The sequence below is a fragment of the Prionailurus bengalensis genome, chromosome B2, assembly GCF_016509475.1.
Source record: "Prionailurus bengalensis isolate Pbe53 chromosome B2, Fcat_Pben_1.1_paternal_pri, whole genome shotgun sequence".
Classification (NCBI taxonomy): Eukaryota; Metazoa; Chordata; class Mammalia; order Carnivora; family Felidae; genus Prionailurus; species Prionailurus bengalensis.
In genome coordinates this window covers 32,382,798-32,407,608 of record NC_057349.1, presented here as the reverse complement: position 1 = coordinate 32,407,608, position 24,811 = coordinate 32,382,798, and the positions used below count along the sequence as shown (strand labels likewise).

The 24,811-nt window shown below is 56.9% G+C and overlaps 1 protein-coding gene across 8 annotated transcripts in view; it reads left to right on the top strand.

Moving 5' to 3' along the window:
* GRM4 (glutamate metabotropic receptor 4) overlaps positions 1–24,811 on the top strand; it is a 151,664-nt gene that overhangs the window by 52,250 nt on the left and 74,603 nt on the right. For 7 of the 8 annotated variants that reach the window (XM_043591193.1, XM_043591195.1, XM_043591198.1 and 4 more), the window contains one exon: positions 1,229–1,445. In XM_043591193.1, coding sequence (XP_043447128.1) covers positions 1,229–1,445 — 217 coding nt within the window. Of the gene's footprint in view, positions 1–1,228; positions 1,446–22,069; positions 22,194–24,811 lie in introns of those variants that run through there. The other variant, XM_043591197.1, reaches the window with a different exon arrangement.

Below are 24,811 nucleotides of genomic sequence, written 5' to 3'. Positions count from 1 at the left end.
GCAACTTAGCTGTTTCGTTTCAGGGCGGCGAGAGTCTGTCCTGCCCCCTCACGTGATAATGGGGATGCTGTTCACACGCAGAACTGTGCCTCGTTTCTTTCTTTCCTCTGTGGGTCTTGGAGAGCTGTGCAGAGCAGTGCATGGAAAGCTGCCTGGTTCTTTTTCACGGCCAAATAGTATTCCTGTGTGGCCGTAGCCTCCAGAGATTTGCTATTAGAAACAGTGCCACAGTGGTTAAACGTAGCATATGCCATCTTATAAAGATCACAAGAACTACAATGAGAGGGTTTGGGGGTTAACCCTTAGTTGCTCAGCAAATCCAGACAACCAAACATCTGTTTTTCCCACCTCATCTTTTCCTTTTTCATGGATGAGCTCAGTGAGGGGAGGCAATGAGGGGCTTGCTGGGGCCCGCCTTGGGGGGGCATCACAGGGCATAGGCTGGGCCATGTTCTTTTCCTAATGGGCATCCTCAGTGGAAGGCAGACCTCCAGTGTCCCCGGGGATAGGGACACCCAAAGCACAGTCCAAGTGGGCAACCTCTTGTCCAGGGTGTGCCCCAAATCCTGCTGCCCCCGGAACATTCCCCACTCTCAGTTGCCACAGGCTGGCTGTGAGGTTTTTGTCCTTTGGGAATGGTTGGATGTCAACCACAGGAAGAAGGACAGCTTAAGGGCTCTGCATCTCACTTTTGCCTGGGGAGGATCCAGGTGGGGGTCTGTGGGTGTGGAAAGGTGCTCTGTGGAGAGCTGGGGCAGGAGTCTGCTGTTGGGCCCTGTATCCCAGCCTGCAGAGAGAGGGACTTCCCCGGGGTGGGGTCCCTGTCCACTCTGTCCTCCTGCAGTTCTATCTGTGGGGGGGTGGGGCCCTGTCTTCTCTGACGTGGGCAGGACAAAGGAGCCATGGGGACAGGGTCTGCTGGGTGGTGACATGATGGGGTGCCTGGGGGGAGTTGATGGGCGAAGGGACTCTCAGTCTTTATGTAACTGGAGGCACCCAGAGGCTCTGCTGTGTGTTTATGTATGTAATCCTGTATGATTCCAGGGTGTGTGTGTGTGTGTGTGTGGTCCAACCTGTATCACAGGGTCTCGCCCAAGACAAGAGGAGGCAGTGCCCTGACCCTTTCCAAGGCGTTGGGAACGAAAGAAGGTGGTGAGTAGTGGTGTGGTGCTGGCTGGACATGGTGGGGGTGCCAGCAGCCCCCATCAGCGGCCCCTCTCGCCTCCAGATCCCCCAGATCAGCTACGCCTCCACAGCCCCCGACCTGAGTGACAACAGCCGCTACGACTTCTTCTCCCGAGTGGTGCCCTCGGACACGTACCAGGCCCAGGCCATGGTGGACATCGTTCGTGCCCTCAAGTGGAACTACGTGTCCACGCTGGCCTCGGAGGGCAGCTACGGCGAGAGCGGCGTGGAGGCCTTCATCCAGAAGTCCCGGGAGGATGGTGAGTCATGCTCGGGAACAGGGGGATGTCAGGGCACAGTGGCCAAGCGCCGCCTGAGAGCCACTCTCTGGGTCCTGCCCCAGGCCATTCCCTCGTGGGCCTCAGTCTCTCCCGGGAGCACTGGGGCACAGTCTGTGGCCTTGCCGGCCTGCTGGGTGACTCCCAGGGGGCAGGGGGTGGACGGAATGACTTCTGCAGACGTGGCCAGGCAGACAGAGGGACCGCCAGTATTCCCGGCGCGGGATCCAGTGGGACAGCTGCTGTTCTCAGAGAGAGAAGGGGAAGGGGGTGGGGACGGAGGTGGTCTTGTTTAGGGGCGGGTCTCAGGGACCCAGGAGCTGGGAGATCAGCCAGCAGGTTCTTGGAGAAAGAATTGTTTGAGGAATTGAGCTGTGTGTGTGTGGGGGGGGGGGGGTGTGGGGTGAGAGAAGGGGCTGTGCTTCTTCCTTGTGGCTGCAGGGAAGGAGGTGCCCCTGGGTGGGATGTGAGGACCTGCGAAGGTGATGTGCTCTCCTGGAGGTCTCCCCCATTCACCACCGGGCACCCTTCTCCCCATTAAGCTTGCTGCATTCCCTTAATTGTCCTCAAAAGCTCCAGGGATAAAGCTTTTAGGTATCAGCAAGCAGTAAGAGGCAGGCACAGCAAGGGTTAATGCTCTGCCAAGTCTGAAGCCGGGCCACTTGGTTCCGATGGCCCCATGGCCCGGCTGAGGGAGGGTGGCCTGCATGGGGCTGTGGTGGTGGGGATCCGGATCAGCAGTCAGGCCCCTGGGCTGAGGGCTCCAGCTGGGTTGGGTGAGCCTTGATAAGAGGGATAGTTCAGAGAGGATGGGGTGTGGGGGAAGCAGAGAGGCTCTTCCCCCTCCTGACAGACCCAGCTCCTGGCAGAGGGGCCCCTGGCCTCTCCCAAGGCTCTTTCTCTAAATAGCTCACTGTGGCGCCCTCGACCTTGGAGGATGGCATCTGTATATTTATACCGGTATAACCCCGGGACTCTAATTGCTTTTCCTAAGGACCACAGAGTATCCAGAGGCTGGCGTTGGTAACACCCTGCGGGCATAATCCTGCTATAAATCTCAGATAAGCCCCTTTAATTGTACAGCCAGCACAGCTCGGGTGCCTGTAACCTGGTGGAGAGGACGGAAGTGGGGCGGCGCTGACCGATGGCTGTGGCTCCAGGCCACTCCCCGCTCTGGCAGCTGGCCAGGCAGAGGGGGGCATGGGGTAGATGGGCCCTGCTCTCACCTCTAGGCAGGTGGGCAGCAGCTCCCTGGGGGCCCCCTGGTAGCATCAGGCCCCTGGTGCCCCAGCCCCCTGCCTCTGGCTGCCCACATGTGCTTCCCTGCTTTGCTCAGACACAGGTGCCTCTCTCTGGTCTGGCCCTGCCCACCCTGCTCTGGCGGTGCCTGTCCCCAGTGGCTGGAATCCTTTCCCACACTAGCCCACCGCCTGTCTCTTTAAGGTGGGGGGCAGGATTTGGGGACAGAGGCGCTAGATGGGGGCAGGGACAGAAGGTCTAGAATTTTCATATTCGGTTGTGTTCAGTCCCTGCCGTAAGGTTCTAGAAGCCACTCCTGGTACTCACAAAGCTCTCCCTATGTGCCTGGCACACGCCGAGCACCTGTTGTCCGGGGTGATCCTCCCTACCCCATGAGGTAGGCACCCCTCTTTTATAGGGAAGGAAACTGAGGCTTGGAGGGGCCAAATAATAGCTGGCACCGGGTCATGCAAGTGAGAGGTGGAGAAGGGATTTGAACCCAGGCTGTCTGGCTCCAGGACCAGACGTCGTAACTGCTTTTGTATTCATCACTCCATCTTCTGCCCCTGTTTCCCATGGATGGGGGCATGACAGACAGTCACATACACGTGTGTGCATGCACATACACAGATCCCACTGGGGTGAAGGCTAGGTGTTGTGTTTTGGCTGAAACTCAGACTACTGTTTGAATTTGCCATAAGCATATAATCAGTCATTTGGTAGTTAGAAAATACAAAGTCTGCTCAAGATTTTCAAAAAGGAATTCTAGAAAAATAAGAGAACTAGCTCTTCTGCCAGGGCCTGCGGCTCAGGGGCCCTCCTGGCCTGGCACAGGTGCCCGTCACACACCCCTGTGCCCCATCCTGTCGCCAAGGGCCTGACCTCCTGCCTGGCCTGACCTCCCACATCCTCAGACCCTCCTCCTGTCTCCCCTTGTAGCCCCAGGGCCCTGGCTGGGCCTGCCCTCGTGTTCGGGCAGCTAGGTCTCCCCTCATCCTGCTAAATGAAATTTGATTTGGAGGAACGTCTTTAGGTGGGTGAAAAGAAAAGGAGAGAGAAAGCCATGCTCTGGCTGGCCAAATTGAAATCAGAATTGAGCGGCCTGTAGAAAGAGGCCGCTGTACCTTGTAGCCTAATCCCTGTGAAAGATTAAAGATGTCTTTGGCCGTATATTGTATTGATTCGTCCTCTGAAGTATAAATCATCTGTGAGTTGCTCAGAGAAGTGTCAGCCGTGTAGAGGGGAGGGCACGCCTGCCAGGCTGAGGATGCACATCAGAGCTGAGGGGAGCTTGGCCAGCAAGTCCTGGGTGCCTGCTGTATGGACTTGGGGTCCTACAGGGGAACATAACTGTGTCCAGTTTAGAGATGGAGAAACTGAGGCCAGAGAGAGTAGGTCATTTTCCCAAGGCCACGTAGCCAGGATGTGGAGGACCAGGGATGGAACCCAGCTCTGTCCTCTGGGTGGGGAGCTCTCGCATAGCACCCAGCGCTGACTGGGCCATTGGCACAGGGCATAAAGAAAGCCCTGGCCCCGAATTTCCCAGCCCCCATTAGCACCGTGCTCTCCCTGGGCCATCCTGTGGCCCTTGACTGAGCCCTGCCTCGTGCCAGGCACCCTCCCTCCACAATCATGAATCCTGGTGATGACCCTGAGGGCCTGGTGTTTGTGTTCCCATTTTACAGATGGGGGAACTAAGGCTCAAAGGGGTGAGGTGGCTTGCCCAGGCTCACACAGTGAGATGCTGGAGCAGGACTTGGAGCCAGGCGGTCAGACCCAGGCCCTTCAACCCCATGCTGTCCGTCTCTCCCAGCCTGGATCCCAGGGGTGGCAGCATGCGGTTAACGGGCCAGCTCTGGCGGACGGACCCAGGCTCCGGCTTGGCCACTTATTGGCCGTGAGAGCCCTGGAAAGTCATTCCGCTGCTCAGTTTTGGTGTTCTCATCTGTGAAATGGGGGTAAACCAGAACGAAACGTGCTTCTGGCCCATGGCTGTGGGAGCTCTGGGACACACATCAGAGGTTCATTATCAGGGGTCTGGCTGCCTGGGCTATGGCCCTCCCTGCTCCCTGACCGTTCCTAGGGAGGCCTGGGGCGAGCTGGAAGGTCTGTGGGGGCCCTGACTGAAGCTGCAGGCCACGTTCCAGGACAGGGCTAATGACAAAACACAGGAGCCCAGGCCAGCCTGGGCCTTACAGGACAGCAGGTCTCGTGGTGACAGGGCAGCGAGGTGAGCTCCCAAGGCAGCTAGGGCAGGACACGTGTGGGAGCGAGGGGCGCACATATGTGATTTTCTGGGCACGTGACCGGCAGGCCTGCCTCAGTAGGGGTGTCCGGGGACAGGCCCGTGTGCGTGTGCACGCTTGTGCATTTCCCCCGCTTTGAAAGCCAGGGCTCCCTCCTCCTTGCCAGGCTGCGGCTGCGGAGGGGAAGGCCGAAAGGCAGAGTACAACCAGTGCTGGGATTAGGCATGCAGCGCAGGCCCCACCTGGGCTCCCGAGATAATGCCGAGTGAGTCACCTAGGGAGGGAGAGACAGGCTTGAGGGGGTGGTACAGATGTGGCCCTGCCCTCGGTGCCTCCCACCACCGTCCTGGGCCCTCTCAGGGTGGGGCTCTGGGGTGTAAGCTTTTATAGCCTCACAGCCTTTCTCTGCCCTTGGGCCCCCCTGTGAGCCTCGGTTTACTTGCAGCCGTGCTCCATTTCACGGATGAGGAAGAGGAAGGCTCAGGGGAGTTAAGGGGCCTGCTTAAGGTCAAACGGAAGTGTGGAGTAGCAGCCCAGGCTCCCCGTGTGGGCGACAGGAGCATGGCTGATATTAGTAGGCAGTATTTATGGAGTCCTCCTGCGGACCAGGTCTTGTTTTACACACTTGGTTCGTGTTAACTCATCTAGCCCTCAAGACAGCTCCATTATATGGATGGCAAAACTGAGGCTCAGAGAGGTTAAGCAACTCCCCTGAGGCCACCCAGCTGGAAAATAGCAGGAGTGGAATTTGAATCCAGCAGAAGGCTCCCCCACTTCTGGTGAATGTGGCAGGAAGGACACAGGTCAGTTCCTGGCAGGGGTCTCTCCAGGGCGTCACCTGGGGAATTTGGTTCTGGTCCTCTCCGGTAGGTGGTTCCAGCACGCTGGGCACATCCAGGCCCGTGCCTCTAGGGTGGGAACGCCATGGCCTCTCTGGTGGTGACAAGAAGGGGTGGGGGCGGGTGGGTCAGGCCTGCTCCTTGGAGGACGTCCTGTCCCTTGCACGGCGAGAAGTTCCAAAGCCTCATCTCCCCGCTGTGTCCCTGTGTCCCCTATTGATATTCCAGAGATGCTGGTGAGTCAAGCTGTTGCTGGTCTGACCTCCAGCTCTAACTCCCAGGGCTGAGCATCAGACTTGCATTTAGATGGCCTCAGTCAGTGCAGCGGCAAGGGTGGTGACCGGCAGCCAAGGCTCAAGGCCGGGGCGCCTCCTCATCCCACGGCTCTGTGACATCTCTGGACTCAGCTTCTTTTGCTGTGAGGGAACACTTGCCTTCTGGAGGCTCCGAGGTGAAGGGGGAAGAGCTTGGCCAGCCAGAAAGCTTTGTGCCACGGGGGTCGGGGGATGCTGACGCTCCTCATATATCTGGGAAACCAGAGAGGTTTGCCCCAGGGCCCCCCCCCCGAGATCCAGAGACCCCCTAAGAGAGGGCCACTTCCTTTCCTGCTGCCCCCCTGGTCTTTTCTCCTTCCACTCTCCTCTCCATTTCTCTGCTGCAGCCACAGCAGCCTCTTCACTTCTCCTCTAACACTCCAGACATAAGCCCACCTCAGGGCCTTTGCACTGGTGGGTCCCTCTGCCTGGAACTGTCTTTCCCTGAGTATCCATGTGGCCCACATCCTCGGTGCATTTGGGTGTCTTCTCAGCTGTCCCCTCTTCAGAGAGACCTTTCTGACCACAGTATCTGAAATAGACCCTCCCCCGGGCCATCACTCTCTGTTCCCTGTTCCCCGCTCTGTTTTTCTTACAGCACTTGACAAGTAAATGTGTATTTGTTTATGGTCCACAAGGGCAGAGATTTTTTGCCCGTTTTGTTCTCCGCTATGTGTCTCCCTGGCACATAGTAGCTGCTTAGTAAATGTTTGTGGAATGGGTCACAAAATCCAGCCCCCAGCAACTCACTTCTTTAGCCCTTCTCCCACTCAGGGGCCTGAGGCTGCTCTCCTGGCCTGCAGAAGGGCAGACTGAGGCACGGAGGGCTAGGTTGAGCTGTCCCGGGACCCCAGCTTCCTCCCCACACCAAGCTTGCTGGCTGGCCCCAACCCTCTCGAGACTCACTGAGGACAGCATCCTTTCCCAGAGGCAGAGCAGGGGTATGAGAACGCAGGTCTGCTCTGCAGCTGCGCCAGGCTGGGATGTAGGGCTCAGTCTCCTGTCATTCTTCGCCACGGTGCCTGTCTTGGGATGCTTCCTCCTGAGATGCAGCCTGTGCTGGAGGGCAGGAAGGGGAAGAGGCTTGGTTTTCCGGACTCACTTGAGTTTCCCAGCTGGCCTGGGCTTCACACTCTTTGTGTATGCAGCCCCCGTGTGAGGAGAGAAAGGAGCCGGCTCTCGGTGCGCACGGGAGGAGCAGTGCACCACCAGACCCAGCACCCTGCCCTGCCTGCAGCAGGTGCTTAGCAGAGTTTGCCTGAATGAGAACCAAGGGCTGGGATGATGCGTCTGTTAAAGTAAGAGATACACTGCGGGGGACTCGGCCCAGCCAGACCGGCTTAGACACGTGAAGAGGAAGGGAAGGGCATGCCAGGTGGGGGAACAGCATGAGAAGGAGGCTGAAGGGAGGAGTGAGTCAGGCAGAAGGGACCTGGCCGAGGGGCCTGGCCGTGGGATGGGGACCGATGCGAGATGGAGCTGAGCAGAGTTTTTTAAAGCCAGTCCTGTGTTTTAAAATTTTCTGGCAGTTGGGGTCATGTCTGCTTACCCAAGGGAGTGTATTAGCACAACCCAGCTCTACCTGCTGTGTCCCCCGCCTGCTCAGAGCCCTGAGTGGCTGGGGGGGGGGGGCCTCTGCCCTTAAGGCTCAGGCCAAGGGTCCGCCTCTCTGGGGGCTTCCCTCCCTAAACTGCTCTCCTCCCAGGTGGAGATGCTCACCTGAAGGGAGGAAGACCTTCCCCAGGGCTCACCACCTGGGAGACCTCAAGCACACCTGCCCCAGTGCCTATCGAACTTTCCCTGGGCCTCTGCCGTTTGACTCTGGCTGGGCTCCTTGAGGCTGGGGAGGGATAGGGCTCTCTTGGCTCTGTGCTCCTCACGCTCCCTTGCACCCAGCAGGGCCTCAGTGGATGTTTATAGAACGAACACGTGAGCAAACAGATGACCAGCCCTGTGTCCTTGGGTCCATCACTGCCCTTCTGGGGCCTCCTTCTTGTTCATCCGTAACAGGTGCGGGAACACCAGCTCATCTCCTGCATCTAGCTCTGCCCCCTACAGGCTGTGTCCTCACAGTCCATGGCCCCTGGCTCCAGGCATTTTTCTCCATAAGCAAAGGCTCTCCGAGGAGCGCTGGAAAAGAAGACATCTCTCAAGACCTAAAGGCGTGAATGTCAAATGATGACACTTCAGAGTTTGGTCTTTTGGTTCAGGGATTATTGGGGCCAATTCCATGGGGACGGAGCCTGGAGCATGCAAATCTTCTCACCCCTAATCAGATGAAATGTGGTTGAAATTAGCCAAGGAGCTGGGGAGCTGGAAGCAGGAGGGGTCCTGCCACTAGATTTAGCTTGGTGTATGTGAGAGTGAGGTACTTTGTAGCATCTTCTTCGGGGGAGACCTCTGGACCCTCCCCCCCGGCTGCTTCCGGGAGTCACAGCACAGGCCCAGTATGCCCTGGCCATTGGCCACACGTTCTCCAAGGATGTGGAGGGGGAAGTGGGCCCTACCTCACAGCCGGTCCCCACCATTCTAGCTCAGCAGCCAGGCCGCCAAAAACTTGAGACCCATCACGTCTCCTGCTCCCTTGTTCTGCTGCCCATCACTCCACCGTAGGTGGAGATTAAGCGGACCTGGCACGGGCACCCCCTCCCGAGCCACGAGGCCTACCACGCGCCAGCTGGGTCTCCTGGACAGCGCTTGGAGATTGGCAAGGTGTTGGCATCGATGTGACTGCTTGGTGATTGCCAGGTCAATCTTCGTACTGCTGTGAAGATGAACCCCGAGCTTGCCCGGCCCGCCTTGGGGACTTAGCCTGTCCACTCTGATTTCTCTGCCACTCTGGCCTTTGGCAGGGCGCTGACACCTCTTGATTTTGTGAGTCCCCTGGGTTGGGTGTCATTGGGTCACTTTTCCTGCTCTCTCCAATTCGTCTCTGATGTGCTTCCCCTGACCTATCACAGCAGGGACGTGCACCGATCTGGGTTTGCCTCTAAGCTTGACGGGGATGACAGGAAGAAGAAGATATTAGATGCCGAGCCCTTCTTGCCCTGAATTTGCATCCCTTGCCTCCTGGACAGGAAGCAGCATTTTCTTTCACTGGTCTTCTTTGTGGAACGTGTTTGAAGATTTCTTTGGGGTTTAAAAAAACTTCCCTTTGTTGGTTGCAGCCCCTTTGTGGCTTTGACCTTCTGAACCCTGTCCTCTGGATGCCGCGGTAGAGTGGAGTGGGTAAGAGTCCAGATGCTGGCTCTGTCACCATGAGCTGTACCACATCGAGCAGTCCCTTATGGTCTCTGGGCCTCAGTTTCCACCTTGCGAAAGGAGGATATTAATAGTAGCCTCCCCTCACCGCCTTTTAGGTTGCTGTGAGCAGTAAGCGAGTTAATGTGTATGAAGTGCTTAGGATAGTCTGGGCCCTGTAAAAACACCAGGCTGCCAAAGGTGTCAGTTGTCACCATTACTAATCAGAGTGGGGGAGCTGGGCCCACTTCTAGTTCTGCTTCAGTCTCTGGGTGGCTGTGTAACCCTGGGCTGTTCACTTTCCCTCTCTGAGTGTCAGCTTGATGACCAAGATGAAGGCGATGGGTTAGGGGACTTCGGAGGTCCCCCAACGTGCATCTTTGCATGCTCACCCACCGCTCTTGGCTTTTCTATCTGTCCTCACCGCATGGAAGTCCAGGTACCATAGGGTTGGCTCCAGCTTCCGGTGTGTCTGTCGTTCTTGGGCCCAGACTTAAGCCCACAGAGTAGCCATGCACAGAGCAACCTGATCCTTCTGATTTTTTCCCCTTTGTTAAAGAGCAATTGGAGAAGGCCAGTGACCTTCCCCTGCTCAGGTTTGGGACCTCCAGGAACCCTCTCCACCTGTTTGCTGACTATTGGACTTCAGCCTGTTTTCCTATCTGAGGTAGGGTCCTCAGTACCCCCACTCTGAGCTCCTTGGAGATGTAGCTAGCTAAAGCATGCCCCATACTGCCTTTTCTCTGAAGCTCTGGAAAGATCCTGTGAGCTCACCATTTTCTTTCCTCTCCACTCTGAGGCTTCCTGCTTCAGGCCTGTATGGGGCTGCTGAGTGTCCTGGGTGGGGTCTCAGCCTCATCCTCTACTCCTGTGTGACCTTAGGCAAGTCACTTTCCCCCCTTGAGCCTCCAGTTCTTCATCAGTAAGACCAGCAAGGGGCTGGGTACCTTCTCTGATGGGCTCATGCATGTGGACACAACTGAGGGCTGCTCGTAGCCATTTTTGCCTTGTTATTCTGTGTCCACCAGCCCTCTTCCCAGTGTCTTTGAGCCCCAACAGGCCCTGTCTAAAAGGCCCCAGAGTGGGGTGCCTGGGTGGCTCAGTCACTTAAGCAACTGACTTCGGCTCAGGTCATGATCTCACAGTTCGTGAGTTTGAGCCCTGCATCAGGCTCTGTGCTGACAGTTCAGAGCCTGGAGCCTGCTTTGGATTCTGTGTCTCCCTCTCTCTCTGTACCTCCCCCACTCATGCTCTGTCTCTCTGTCTCTCAAAAATAAATACACATTTAAAAAAATTTTTTTTTAAAAAGGCCCTAGAGGTAGGGAGGGTCATATTCCTTGGTGGTCACTTCTTCAGTGCTTGCTCCCTTCATGCTCCTGGGGCTTTCAGGGACTCAGAAAGATGGAGTCCAGGCCTCTAAGTCACATAGAGCCTGCTCCATAGGATGCAGCTGGTGAGGAGGAGAGTGGGGCATTTCTTTTCCTCTTTAGCCCCTCATCCATCGCCTCTGCATGGTAAGTCATTCATTTGCTGAATAAATATTTATTGAGCACCTACCGTGTGCCAGGCATTGAACCAGGACACTAGGGACATGGCAATGGACCAAACAGATGAAGATCCTTGGCCTTGTGAACTCACATTTGGGGAGAGGGCCAGAGGCAGCTTACAGTAAACAAGTAAATGCATCACTATATAATACAATTTCAGGTATCTCCCTCCTACAATTTCAGGGAGGAGCTGATGGCATGCTATGGAGAAGAATAAAGCAGCTGGCAGAGAGGGCCAGGTAGGGGAGACAATCTCATATAAGGTGGTCAGAGAAGGTGCAGAGGTGGCATTTGGGCAGGGCCCCAAATGCAGTAAGGGAGTAAGGTTTGTGATCTCTGGGAAGAGTGCCCCAGGCAGAGAAACGAGCAAGTGCAAAGGCCCTGAGGTGGGAGCCTGCCTGGCATTTCTTGGAGAATAGCCAAGAGGAGGCAGGAGCAGAGTGAGTCAGGTGGAAGGATGTAGAAGAGGAGGGGCTGATCACGTGGGGGCTTAGTTGGCCACTGGGAGGACTTTAGCTTCTAAATGAGATGGGAACTATTGGAGTGTTGTGAGCAGAGAAGGGATGTTAACGGACTTGGGTTTAATAGGATCTTTCTGGCTGTTGTGTAGGGAACAGACTGTGAAGGCTGAGGTGACTGAGGCAGGAATGCCACTGAGGAGGCCACTGCCATCATCCAGGTGAAAATCGATGATGGCTTAGACTGGGAGTGGGGATGATGAGAACGGACTGATTTAGGGTCTTAATTTTTTTTTTTTTAATTTTAGACAGAACAGGAGCAGGGAGAGGGGCAGAGGGGGAGAGAGAGAATCTTAAGTGTGGATCCTGACGCAGGGCTTGATCCCACGGCCCTGGAATCATGACGTGAGCTGAAATCAAGAGTCAGATGCTCAACTGACTGAGCCACTCAGGCGTCCTGAGGGTGTATTTTGAAGCTCAAGCCCGCAGGACTTGCTCCTAGATCGCATGTGGACTGGAGGTCGCTCACGCAACTCCTGGGTTCAGCACCATGGACAACGGCAACCACCCCAAGGCCAGACCTTTGGGGAATCCCTGGTTGGCTTTGGTCCCAACAAACTGCCAGTTCTCTGCCAGTCTTTGGCTGCTGAGCAAAGCCTCATCTTTAAAGTGCAGGTCTCTTCCCCTCAATTCTGTCATTAATTTTTTTTTTTTTTTAGCCAAACATATTTATTTCTGGGCACTGCTGCGAATTCTTTTTGGGATGAGGCAGGTGTAAATGCAATTACAGTTGATCTTTGAACAGCCCCGGGGGGTGGGGGTGCCAACCTCAGTGCAGTTGAAAAGCTACATATAAGTTTTGACTCTCTCAGAACTTAACTATGAATAGTCAGGTTGACTAGAAACTTCACTGATAACATAAATAGTTGATTAACACTTATTTTGTATGTTACACGTATTATATAGTGTTATAACAAAGGAAGCTAAGGAAAAGGAAATGTTATTCATAAAATCACAAGGAAGAGAAAATACATTTACAGGACTGTACTGTATCGAGAAAAATCCACATATAAGTGGACCTGCACAGTTCAAACCAGTGTTGTTCAAGGGTCAACTGTATATAGCTGAGAGAAGAGGTCTGGAAGCATTTGTCTCCAAAAATCCCTGCATCTGGCTAAACAGTTGTTTGGGGAGGGGGAACCTCCTTGAGGAGGGGTGATGGGAGGAGAGCCTTAAAGAGTGGGTGGGCCTGTCCCAGAAGAGCAGGAGGGTATTCTGGGTAGAAGAACTGCCTGACTCATGCGGTACTTGGTGACGTCTTCCTTCCGAGAGTGAGGAGGGACAGCATTCCTGGGAGAACAGCAGGCCTACGTGGGTTTGGGGGAGTCTGGCCCATGGCAGAGACCGCTGCCCCCCCAGGAATGCCACAGACTTGCTGTGAGTCTTTGGACAGGCCACCGTTCCTCTTTGGCTCTCAGTTTCTCCATCTGTAAAGTGGGGATAATCACAATCCCTACTTTGCTGGTTATTGTAAGAATGACAAAAACAGGTGAATTAGCCATCGGAAAGGCCAAGAAAGGGCTGAAGGGCTTGAGGGGGGCTGTCTTCGAGGTATGAGCCCCCAGTGGTGAGCACTTGGTCTCTTCCTGGTGGGGTTTCTCCCCCTTGCATTGTGACTGTCCTCCTCTTTCTCCCCAACTTACATTATATCCCTGCCTTATATCCGTGTCCCATTTTCCTGTAGACAGAATGATCATATGGATATTCTATGCAAATTCTCATTTTTAATGAGCCAGAAGGAAAGCTAACGACCATTTGGTAGACATCTTGGGACCCAAGGGAGGCTTTGGGACGGGGGGAGGAAGCAGGACAAAGTGACAAGCGAGAGGAGAGGGGAGGGATGGAGAAGAACAAAGATGGAGAGGGACACAGTTGGGGCTGCCGTGGGGGGAATGGGAGGGGTGCCTTGCCTGCCCCATTTTACAGATAGGGAAATGGGCTTAGAGAGAGGAGGCAACTTGCCAGTCACCCCAGAAGGTGGGAGAGAGAGGTAGAAAGGCGGAAGAGAGGGGGAAGATCAGCTGGAGAAAGGCAAGGGGGAGGCAGCCAGACCGAGGCTCTGGCTCATGGGACTTGGTTTCTTTATCTGTAAAATGGTCACCTAAGCCATGGGTTGATTGGGAGGAATTAATGAGAGAATGTGTGAGCACTGCATGAACTTGAGGGCTGTGGAATAATGGAGGAGTGTGTGTGTGTGCAGGAGAGAGAAGGAGAGAGAGAGAGGGGGGAGGGAGAGCCCGATTCGGGGCGGGTTCTCACCAACCGTGACATCTGGGCCAAAATCAAGAGTCAGACGCTTAACCGAATGAACCACGCAGGCGCCCCTAGGCCAACTCTTCATTAATTAGTTCATTCTTTTATTCCTCAGCATCTGTTATCTACTTCGTAGATGGCTATCAGCTCCGTGAGGGCAGGACCCTGGTTTGTCCTATGAATAGCTGTGCCCACAGTGTCAAGGACAGTGCCTGGTACTGGGGGGGAGGGGTGTGGGTAGGTGCTTCATAAGTTGTTGCTGAATCAGTGAATGCTCGAGCCTGGCAGTGGCCATCTCCCATAATTTTCATTCACTGTGCCAAGCGCAGTGATTGAGATGTTGGGATCGTTAAGGGCGCCCAAGGGAGAAGGAGCCTGGGGATACCCACGAAGGCCTCCTGGAGGAGTGGGCCATGCGCCGAATCCTTAAGAGTGGGCAGGTGCTGACTTGAAGGAGGAGTCTGGGGAGGGGAGTTGGGCACAAAGGCAGAGGAACAGTCTGAGCAAAGGCAGGAAGAGAGGGACACCTTGGTGTGTGTTGGCAACTGTAGGTGCTGTTGGAGGTGGATGATGAGGGTACAGGGCCTCAGGACTTGAACTTGGCCCTGAGAGAGGTGAGAGCCACTGAGGGAAGGGAGTGGTGGAGTGGGATTGGAGTTTTGGTGGAGAGTTAGGGGGCCAGGCCGGGCTGTGTAGGTGTGGGACTCTGGTCTGGTAAGACGGTGTTGATGGGAGTCGGGGTGCACAGCGGGTTAGAGCTGAGGGGTCAGCTTGCTGCTTCCGGGTGAGGCCGGACCTGCCCCGGGAGCGCTGAGCCAGCCTGGAGAGGGGCCGGGGCAGCATGTGTGTGAGTAGCACATGCTGGGCTGCCTTGGGCCGATCATGGCCCTTCTCTGGGCCCTGGTTTCAGTCAGAAAGGAGTGCTGCCTCCCCCAGTTCTGGTGTGCAGGATGAGGGTCAGCTGAGTATCCGTTCCCAGCTCCCTTGCTCCAGGATGCCCTCCAGAGACCCACTCAGGGCTGTTCCCAGGGTTTAGGCCTGGAGCCCCTGTCCGGGTCTCTGTCTCTGTGCTCCTAGCTGTGGCCCAACAGTGTTGGGAGAGCCTGGGGAAGCTTGTTGGGGTTAGGTGAGCACCGGGCAGCTCAGGGCCCACATCTGGACCTCAGCCCCAGACCTTTGTCCATCATTTCCTGCTCACCTGAGTCCTGGGCAGCCCATTACCTCCAGAAAGCCTCTCATGGCGTGCTGGGTCAGGCTGGTGTCCGCCCCTGTCCTCACTGCTGTCCTTGCCACCGTCCTCTGCCAATGCCAGTTAATGAAGCATGCGCACATTCACCGTCTGGGTCCTCCCTCCCTGGCGTGGGTCAACAGCCCCATTTTCTGGCCGAGGTAGCTGAGGCCCAGTGGGGTGAGGGGATTGCCTGCATAGATCGGTGCCGGGGCTGGGCCCCCCGTTTGCTGCGTGCTCTGCTCTTGTGCCACCTCTCCCCCTGGCCTGGCCTGAAGAGGAGGGGGCGAGGACTGGCGCGAGAAAGGGTCCGGGAGGACTTCATTACCCAGTGCCTGCTTGTGGTGGGGGTGGGGTGGGTGGGGGGGCGGGTGCTGAGCCCGCCGCCGGCGGGGAGACATGCTTGGCCTGCCTGGGTAATTACATCTCAACATTTCATTTTGCTTGTCAGTTTCCACTTCCTGGGGATGTGGGCTCCTAAATATTTCATCCCGGCCTGCAGCTGCCTGTTCCTCCCTGGCCAAACCACAGGCCCAGCGGCCGGCCCCCAACCCCGGCCCCTCCCTGCCCAACTGAGCTTTATCAGTTCCTGCTATGGGGTAGAGCTGGCCAGAGGTCAGATTCTTCACGCCCCTGCCCCATGCAGGGTCCCCGCCACCAGCCCATCACTGGCCCCTCTCCTCAAGGGGTCAGGGGTGAAGAGGCCAGGCAGACCACACTGCTGGCAGTTAGGCTCAGTTCAGCCGATGTTGATTAGCACCTACTGTGTGCCTGGCACTCCGCTGGAAACTGGGAAGTTAGAAACGAGAAAGACAACGGTCTTCGCATAAATGGGCTTATGGACCGATGGGGGAAGCCGACAATCACATTATAATAGCAAACGCTTACTGAGTGCTTCTGTGCCAGGCCGTGCACAGAGCGCCTTACGTGTATATTAACTTAAGGCCCAGAGAGGGAAGTAACGTGTCCAAAGTCACCCAGCTAAGAAGTGGCTGGGAGCCCTCACGCCTCAAAGCACGAGAGCTACAAAATGGGTCACAGCACAGGCAGAGGATGGCACGTGCCTGTGGAGAGGGTGTAACGAGAGCCCAAGTAGACAGTGATGAGTTCCGGCTGGGGCAGAGATCTGGGATGTTTCCAAGGGGAAGAGGAGGAGAAAATGAGCCCCTGTGGGGTGTTGGGTGGATAAAGAGCAGGAAGGGTATTTCTGGCAAAGGGACCAGCAGAGGCTGAGGGTGGGAAAGGCTGAGTTGAGTTGGAGAAAGAGGTCCTCTTGTGGTAGAGTGTGGAGTTTGAGGCTGAGGAAGCGGGTGTCAAGGGACACGGGGGTCCTGTTGTGTGAGGAGCCCCTCGGCAGAGGACTCTGAGCTCACACTCCGCGATCCTGTGTCCGGCTGACCCCTGACTCGCTGTGTGAGCCTTGGGCAGACTCTTCCCTACTCTGAGCCAAATCTGAGAAATGGGTGGGGATTCCCTCAATCAAAGGATGCCGGCATGGCCACTGAGAGTGGGGGGGAAGGCGGGGCCTGGGGGCTGGGTTGGGGCAGGGGTCTCCTGCGGGGGTGGGGGGTGGGCAGTGGGCGGGGACAGGTAGGAACCAGCCATCTCTCTGTGCCTTGCACCCCGTCGCCACCACCTGCCTCCGAACCTCTTTGCTTCCTTTTTTATTTATTTTTTTCTGCCTTTCTCGCTTCAAAGGTGTTTTGCCTAAATGGGTTTGTGTTAAGATATTAGGTCGATCACTCAGCAAATTTCCCTCTGCTCGGAGCTGAGCACCATGAATAATGCAGCTCTGAACAACGCTGCCACTGCCCAGCAGCCTCTGGGGAGGGGACAGCCACGCTCGGCTCAGAGGCACTGAGCCCCACAGCCGCCTTGATTAGTCCCCCCACGGACCTGCTCCTCCCCTCCCCCACCTGTCCCCTCCGAGGCCCGGGCTGTCCACAGGTGATCCTTGCAATCTTCACAACGACCCTGCGTGTCTGGGGTGGGGGTAATGCCATCCTGTTTTACAGATGCAGAAATGGATGTTCAGAGAGGTTGGGCAAAGTAGCTTTTATCACGAAGCAAGTAGCTGGTTGAAATGGGACATGGGCCCTGCTGTGCCCAGACTCAGCCTCCTGTGTCACACCAGGCCAGCTCTCTGATGCCCGTGTCCCCTGCACCCCCAGAGCCAGCCCGGTTCTCCACACAGGCAGGGCTGGATGAGAGTGGAGGCAGAGGGAGAGGGTTTCAGAAGAAAGACAGGATTTGCCTCACTGGAGGGGCCACCAAAGCTGCTTGGTGAGTTGCCATGAATGCATGTGTGTGTGTAGGGGGGTGGCTGGGAGTGGTGGCAGGGGCTGAGATTGTTCAGGAAAGGAAGCATGTATGTTCTGCCCTGGACAGTCCCTGGGCTTCCAAGCTTTGGTCCTGGGTTCTTCCCAGCACCCTGTGTCCGGGGACAGTTCTTGCTTTATCACGGTGCCCCTGGTCCCCAGGGCTTCGCTCACTAGCCCTGGGTCCTGGCCCAAGCTGGGTGATGAGGTCTCTGCCTTCCCTGCTCCTGCCCTCCTCCTGGGGCAGCCCCACTGGCCTCACCGACTCCCCAGAGGCATTGGCTCCAGGAGGCAGACGCAGACCTTCACAAACTCCATCGCATTTGAGCCTCCCTCCCACTCCACCGGGTACGGTTTCTTTAAGTCCTTTCCCATTTTGCAGATGGAAAGTCTGATGCTCAGAGAGGCTGAGTAACTTGTCCAAAGTCACACAGTGAGTAAGCCGTGGAGCCTGCATCCTTTGCCTCGAGCTGGAGGGGCGGAGGAAGCTGAATGCAGGTGCAGTGTTCATCCTTTGCACAAACCTTGGGGGTACGTTAAGGAGGCACCTCCAGGCGGGGTACTGGATGACTGTCTTATCCTCATTGTCCCTTGGTACCTGGTCCCTTTCTGGCTCCAGCCAAATATCTCACAGTGGGCCCACTACCTCCCTAGGGCTGGAGTCATCCTGGCCACAGTGGGGAGGGTAGATACTCTATTTCATGCCCTTCTCTACTGGCCCTGCTGTCTTCCAGAATCTGAGGACCTGCCAGTTTGCATGGCTATCTTATACTTTTCTTCCCTCCTTCTCCTCCTCCTCCTCCTCCTTCTTCTAATGTCAACTCTACCCCCAGTGTGGGACTTGAACTCACGACCCCAAGATCAAGAGTCTCATGCTCTACCAACTGAGCCAGCCAGGTGCCCCTTTGCTTGTTCTTCTTTCGCCTGTGTGTTTCCTAAGCGCCCATAGCGAGGAATTTGCATTCAGGTGGAGAAATAAAATCTCAAGACAAGGCAGGACTGAGAGAGATGTCCAGGTGTGTGTGAGGTGTGTGCATGGAGCTCACGAGTGAATCCTACAAGGGCAGATGCTGTGCGCAGCTTATCTTTGTAGCCTGGCATGAAGTAGGTTCCGGGCGCAGAGTGGGTGCCCAGTGCCTGTGCGCACAGATGTCCGGGCGCTCGGCCTGACCAGGGGGTGGCTCAGAGGGGAGGTCACAGTGGGCTGCAGGGGTCAGGAGCTCCCAGAGGACCTAGAAGGGTTTGTGCAGGTACAGGTGCGCACCTTGGATTCCTGCGGAGCCTCTGCCCCTACACCCGTGTTGGTGGCTCCTGCCCCTCTGTCCCTTCCATCCCTGTCAGTCCGGCACTCAGTGGCTCGTTCATCCGGCAGGCGTGAATCAGTGCCTGTCTCCTGAGCAGGTGTGGCATGAGTGCGGGACCCCTTGGGGCTCTGACTAGAGATGCAGGTAACCAAGGCCCAGTGAGGGAAGGGCTGCAAGGGGGGGAGCCGCCTGGCTGAGGGAGCAGAGGCCTGTGGGGGCAGCAGTTGTGGTCGGATGGCAGATTCTTGTAGGGACCTGAGTAAGGCTGGATGTTGCAGATCTGAGGAGGAGGTGAGACCTCAAGTCTCTGTCTCTGTCCCTGTCTCTCTCTCTCTCACAGACACACACACCCACCCACACACGCACGCATGGAGCCACCGAGGGTTGTAGGGAAGGAGCCATGTGTCAGACGGAGGCTAGAGGGGAGGCTAGAGGGTGGGGAGTAGGTCGGGGAACAGGAGCAGAAAGAGACAGTGGCCGTGAACCCGGCCTGAGCAGCCGCCCCCCCCCCCCCCCCCAGAGGCCTCGAGCCCCCTGTGGAGCCCCAGGCCCAGCTGGAGCCAGAGCTGGTCAGACTGGGCCCAGTGCGGGCCCACCCCTCACCGTCTCCCACAGCCCTACTCGCCCTGGAACAGCCACGGGCCCGGGGCCTTCTCCCAGGGCCTGGGCATCTTCCTGACCTCAAAACACCCTCCAGGCCCGGCTCTGCTGCCTGAAAACAAAAGTAGCTCTGGACTCATCACTGACCCTCTGAGTACCTTCCTTTCCTGAAAGCGCATTTGGGGAGAGGGCCTGGCTCTTGGAGTGGGAGGAAGGAGAGCAGGGCCACGCGCGCGTGCGTGTGTGTGTCCGTATGGTTCGGGGTGACTCCCAGCCTCCCTCATGCCTTCCCCCACCTCCCTCTCTGCTAGGAACCTCCAGGAACCTGGGGCCCCCCCTCGGGTTGTGCAACTCCCCCCACCTTTCTCTCCATGTCGCAATTTGCTGCCTTCACATTTTGCCATAATGTAGATTTTTCCACTTGATTTCTCAGGATTTGTCTTTTCATTGTTTTTCTCTCTTTTTAAATTTAAAAGGGGGGAAAAAAGCAAGGAAAAGAGAAAGAGGAGAGGAGCTCATGTCTGTGCCGGCCTCCTGCAGTGGCCAGCTTGTACCGTGAGGGGAAGGGTGGGTTCAGCCGTGGGGAAATTTCTCCTCCCTAGTCTGGAGCCCAGCCCCCCAGTGCTGTTTAGGCCAAGTGGACATCCTGGGTTGCAGAGTGTGATCCCAGGGCTCTGGGCCCTGGAGAAAGACGGAGTGGATGTGGAGTCCTCCCAGGACAGGGAGTGCTATGGATTGGGGTGCCCCATCCTGGCCACTCTGCCCACCCCTCTGCCTGTGTGCTGGCCGCTTAGCTCCTTTCTCAGGGCCTGGTGAGGGAGGGAATGAGATTTGGAGGAAGAGACAGATGCCCAAGCCTGGAGGATGTGGCTGAGGCCTCTGGGGAGGAACCAGGGAGCCTAGGTCCCCTGACTGCCCCACCTCGTGGGCTTGGGGTTAGCTGCCTTGGTGGGAGGGCCTTTGCTCTCTGCCTGCCCTGGCTTCCAGGGTGGGCCCAGCCCGTAAGTGGGGGTGCTGCGGAGGGAGGAGATCTGGGGGTTGCTTGGGGGGTGGCAGGATCGCGGGGATGCTTATTCAGACAGGTCGAGTGGGGAGAGCCATGTGGCAGGGGACAGGGAGGTGTGGGGACGAGGAAAAAGTGGGCACAGGTGCAGTGTGTGTGAACCTAAGTCCACGGGGGCATTAGGGAGACCCCTCCAGGCAGGAAATCTGGCTGGCTGACTCCCCCTGGGCATCCCTTAGTGCCCGTGGGTTTCCACGTCCCCGGCCTCAAACAAGCGCGTACAACCCCAGGCAGTGGAGGACAGAGAAATGAGGTCATTTCAACAGCGAGCTCTCACTTGAGGATGGGATCTACAAGTCCAAAGTGTTTTGAGTTCCTGGCTGTCAGGCAAGGCAGCAGCTCCTAGGGAAAAGTCAAAGCAGAGTCCAAATCTGTGCCTCCTAAGCTTCACGGCCTGGCCTGAACTTCCCCGTCCCCTAGGACAAAACCGGGCGGAATGAGGGGATGCGGCCCCCACTTCCCGCCCTCACATCACCCTACTTACTCGTCTCTTCCTCTGCCCTGCCTCCGAGATGTTTTCTGCCACTGTGAGTGGGCTGTATGAGGGTGGGGGGCTCTGTCCTCCTCACGGCTGTATCCTAGCCTCGAAAACCTCCCCGGTACCTAACAAGCTCAGTAAACATCTGTAGACTCAGTGAAGGGAAAATCGTGGTAGCATGTGGGCACAGTGTGTTGTTGAACGCAGCGTGAAGCGTGGACGAGCCGGCAGCGGGCCTGGCACCGGTGGGCCTTCTGCCATGTGCTCCTGCTGGCCCGGAGGGCCGGTCCTTTTGCATTTTCCCTCGGGCTCATTGTTGTCTTTGCTGGTCTTGCTTTCTTTCCCAGCTAGACCGTGAGCTCCAAGGTAGGAATTTTACTTCTTATCACTTCTCAACATCTGATTGATTGTGCCAGGAACGGAGCAGGGCAATTCTCGAGTGAATGCATGCATGCGTGAATGAATGTGGATGGATGGATGAGCGAATGAACAAACGAACAAATGCACAGACCCGGACTCGCCCTTGGGGAGTGTAGTTGGAGGCAGACGCCGACACAGATACCTTGGCTGGGCCTGGAGAACACCGGGAAAGGTCACCAGGCCGCAAATGGAAAGGGCTCAGAGACCACAAAATACAACAGGCAACCGATATCAAGTTTTGCTAGTGGAGTCTCTATGTCACATTCAAGTCGGGGCAGGTGCCTGGAGCCCGGGGGAGTCACGGGGGACAGCTGGCCAGCTCATGGCCTGTTCTCAGGGGAAGAGCGGATTTTGGGAGCCAGAAGGTTGGCAGGAGAAGGGCGGTCCCAGACAGGCACCCCCCACCCCTCCCCTCCCGTGCACTGTGGATGCCACTGGGCTGTGAGTGCTGAGTAGCTCCATTTCACAGATGAAATAGGGAGGCTGGGGTGTGCCCTGGCATGTTCTCCATCAGGCTGCACACGTGAGGACTGGAACGCCCTCACTGCCACTTGTGCCTGGAAGGTTTGTCTCGCTTGGGTCCTGGGGTCCACGTTTACCAAGCACGCGACGAATCTAGCAGACAGAAGCTCCTGCCTTCACACAGCTTTTGCTCAGAGGTACGTGCGTCTCCGTACAGACCGCATCTTGTTTTATTATATGCGGTCTTTAAATCCCTCACAAATGGGACAGATCAGGTTGCGATTTGCCTTTTCGAGCGACTTTGTGTCCTCCCAGGATTTTGTTGGGCCGACACACGAGAGCTGTTTTCTTTCCATCGGGCAAACACCCATTTCTCCGATCTTCTGTTGTAAAATAGTTAGGTCATTTCCGTTTGTTTGCTATTGCGAACGGCGCTGTGGTACATGTCTGGCCGGCTCCCCCTCCCCATGTGTGCGTTTCTGGGGAGGAACGCAGAAGGGGGCGGGCCGGCTTGTAGGCAATCCGCACACTTCACTTTACCGGATGTCGCCCTGTGGTCTCCAAAGTGTTCCTTGGATACTCCCTCATGGAACTGTCCAGCTTTCTCAGAGTAGAGGCAGGGCCTGGAGGGACGGGACCAAGGACAAGTCCGTTTTGGCAGGTGGGACGGCACAGGACGAGGGGAAGGTGTGGAGATAGGGCAGGCTCTGTGCTACCGTAGCTGGGGGTGCGCTGGGCACTCACTGCAGGAGGGAGCTTGGAGGGGTGAGGGGGCTGGCGGGGGCCCAGGGAGGTGAGGGGATGCCCCAGCCTTCACTGTGGGTTTAGTCTGGGCTGTTACGCTGTGACAAAGCAGGCGGGAAGCAGTGAGAGGGCTGGCCTGGGTTTTAACCCCCTTGGTGCAGCGGTGAGAGCCTCATCGGGAGGTGGGGTCTGCCCCAGCTGCTATGTGCCCCTGGGCAAAGCGCTGCTCCTCTCTGGCCTCATCCTCCTCGCTCCCTGTCCAGCTTGGGCCGGGAGGTCTCTGAGGTCCCCACGCCCGCATGTGCTCAGATGTTCTTGGCAAGTGCTTGTGGCTTCCTGCCCCTGGCCCTGTGAGCGGAGGCACTGACTTGGCGGGCATCAGAGCCTGTAGCTGGCAGCTGGGGTGCTTGCCGGGGGCTGGGAGGTTGCGGTGTGGAGTGAGGGGCTTGCCAAGGGGGGCTTAAGGGGCCACACCCAGACTCCTGCGTGTCCCCTTCCTTCTTATGATCCTGCGCCTGGAGTCTGGGAGAGGTAGGAGGCTCCAGCCTCTGATCAGAGAGTGTTCTTTGCCACTTAGGTTTAATTCAATTATATGTGCTCTCCATATGGACCCTTGGATTATTACTTTATCCATTGAGAGAGGCCATGCGGAGAGGAGCAGGGGGTGCAGACAAGTGCACCGTCCCCGGTAGAGAGGTTTGAAGAGGGCATCCCAGGGAGCGTTGGCCATGGTCCCCATGGTGATGGTGATGGAGCTGCAGCCTCGGGGACAGCACAGGGGACAGAGGGGACAGAGGGCTGGCGGGCTTGGTGTCTGACTTGGAGTCTTTCCGGGGCCGGGGAGGGGTGGCAGGAGGTAGGTCAACAGAGACCCAGTGACCCAGGCCTTTTCTTTCTCGGCCTAAGAGAGGGTTTGGACACAGACCCAGATTGCGGTCCCACTTACTGGCCGTGTCAGCTCCGTCAGCTACCTAGCACCTCCGAGCCTCAGTCCTCCTCTGTAAGATGGGGCTACGAGCACCCGCCCCAGGGTGTGTGAGGACTCGTTGCGCGCCCGGCCTGCAGTGCACGTTTCAGTAAATGCTGGTCCCTCTGAGGCTACTCTGCGTCCTCGGTGCCACTCACTACTGACAGCTTGCGTCATGTCAGCAGAGTCCCTGGTGAGCCAGCCACTTAATCCCCCATTCAGGGGTCCCCGGAGCAGCCGTGCGGACAATTGGGCAGCCATGCAAAGGGACCCTGGGGGTACTTGGTTTCTCACCTTGGGACAGGGACACCAGAGGGCGCTTACTCCAGAGCAGGCAGTGTGCTCAGACATGCCCATGTCTGTGGCCCGCAGGATGTACCCTTGACCTTGTACCCCAACCCATTGTCCACGTGGCCCAAGCCATGACACGTTGGACTGGCAGAAGGGGCGGTTGCCGGAGACAGATGGCTTGCGTTTCAACCCCTACCTCGCCACTGACTGTCTGTGTGACCTCGGGAAGCCACTTAACCTCTCTGTGCTTCAGTTTCTTCATCTAGAAATTGGCGATGTGCCGACGACACCCCAGATGAATGAATCCTTGTAAAATTTGCCGAATAACATTCACCGCGCGTCAGACGCTTCATAAATGTTCACGGTTGTTGTTGAGCTCTGCGTAACCCCCCAAACTTCCCCTCCAATCCCCTCCCTCCCTTGGGGTTGTAAGAGTATCCTGCTCAGACCATACTCCCATCTCAGGCACCTTGTGGCTCACATTCTAGCTGACGGAGCTGTGGTCACTTAATTCTTCTCTCACCAGCCAAATGAAGTGTGCAAGATATGCCCTGGGGTGTCAGGTAGGACCATCCCATGGATCCTCCTGGGAAGGGGCGGGCATGGCCCAGAAAGACCGCCTTATCTGTGAGTTCCTCCCTGTTTGAGAACAATTCGCTCCCATTCCCTGCTTCCCTCCCTTCTGCCCTGACCCCCCCTCCTCCCTCCTGGAGCCAGGTGGCTCTTTCTTACCCCCCCCGTCCAGCCGCCTCCCCTTGTCCATCTGTCTCTCCAGATGGGGGGGAAATGTCACAATTGGCCCACTTTCTAACTGGAAAGGAACCATATGGAGGGTTTAGCTGGGAGCAGAGGGTCTACCCAGCTGCCATTAGTGCAGGGCCAGCGCTGTGGGCAGCAGATTGGCTCCCTTTGGCTCTCTCTGCAGGACCCGGGACTGGAGGGACCAGTCCTACCCAGGCACCCTCCCTCCTTCTCTCCTCCTCTCTCTTTCCCATGAGCTCTGATGACCATGGTCTTCTGTAGCGCTTGGGATTTCTTTGGTGCCTCAGGAGAGACCTGAGGAGCTCCGCCTGCCCCAAAGAGGCAGAAAGTAAGGGAGGGGGGTTCTGGTCAGTGGGTAGGGGCAGAGGGCTGCTTTGCCTGCTGCGGAGAACCAGGGGGTCTACTTCCTGGGGACAGGGATGTGAGAGTGCCCGTGTGTCGTGCGGCCCCAGGCCTGGCAGGTGCCTGGCGCAGAGCAACCCCTCTTGTAGTGAGGGTACCTTGTTTTTCCCCAG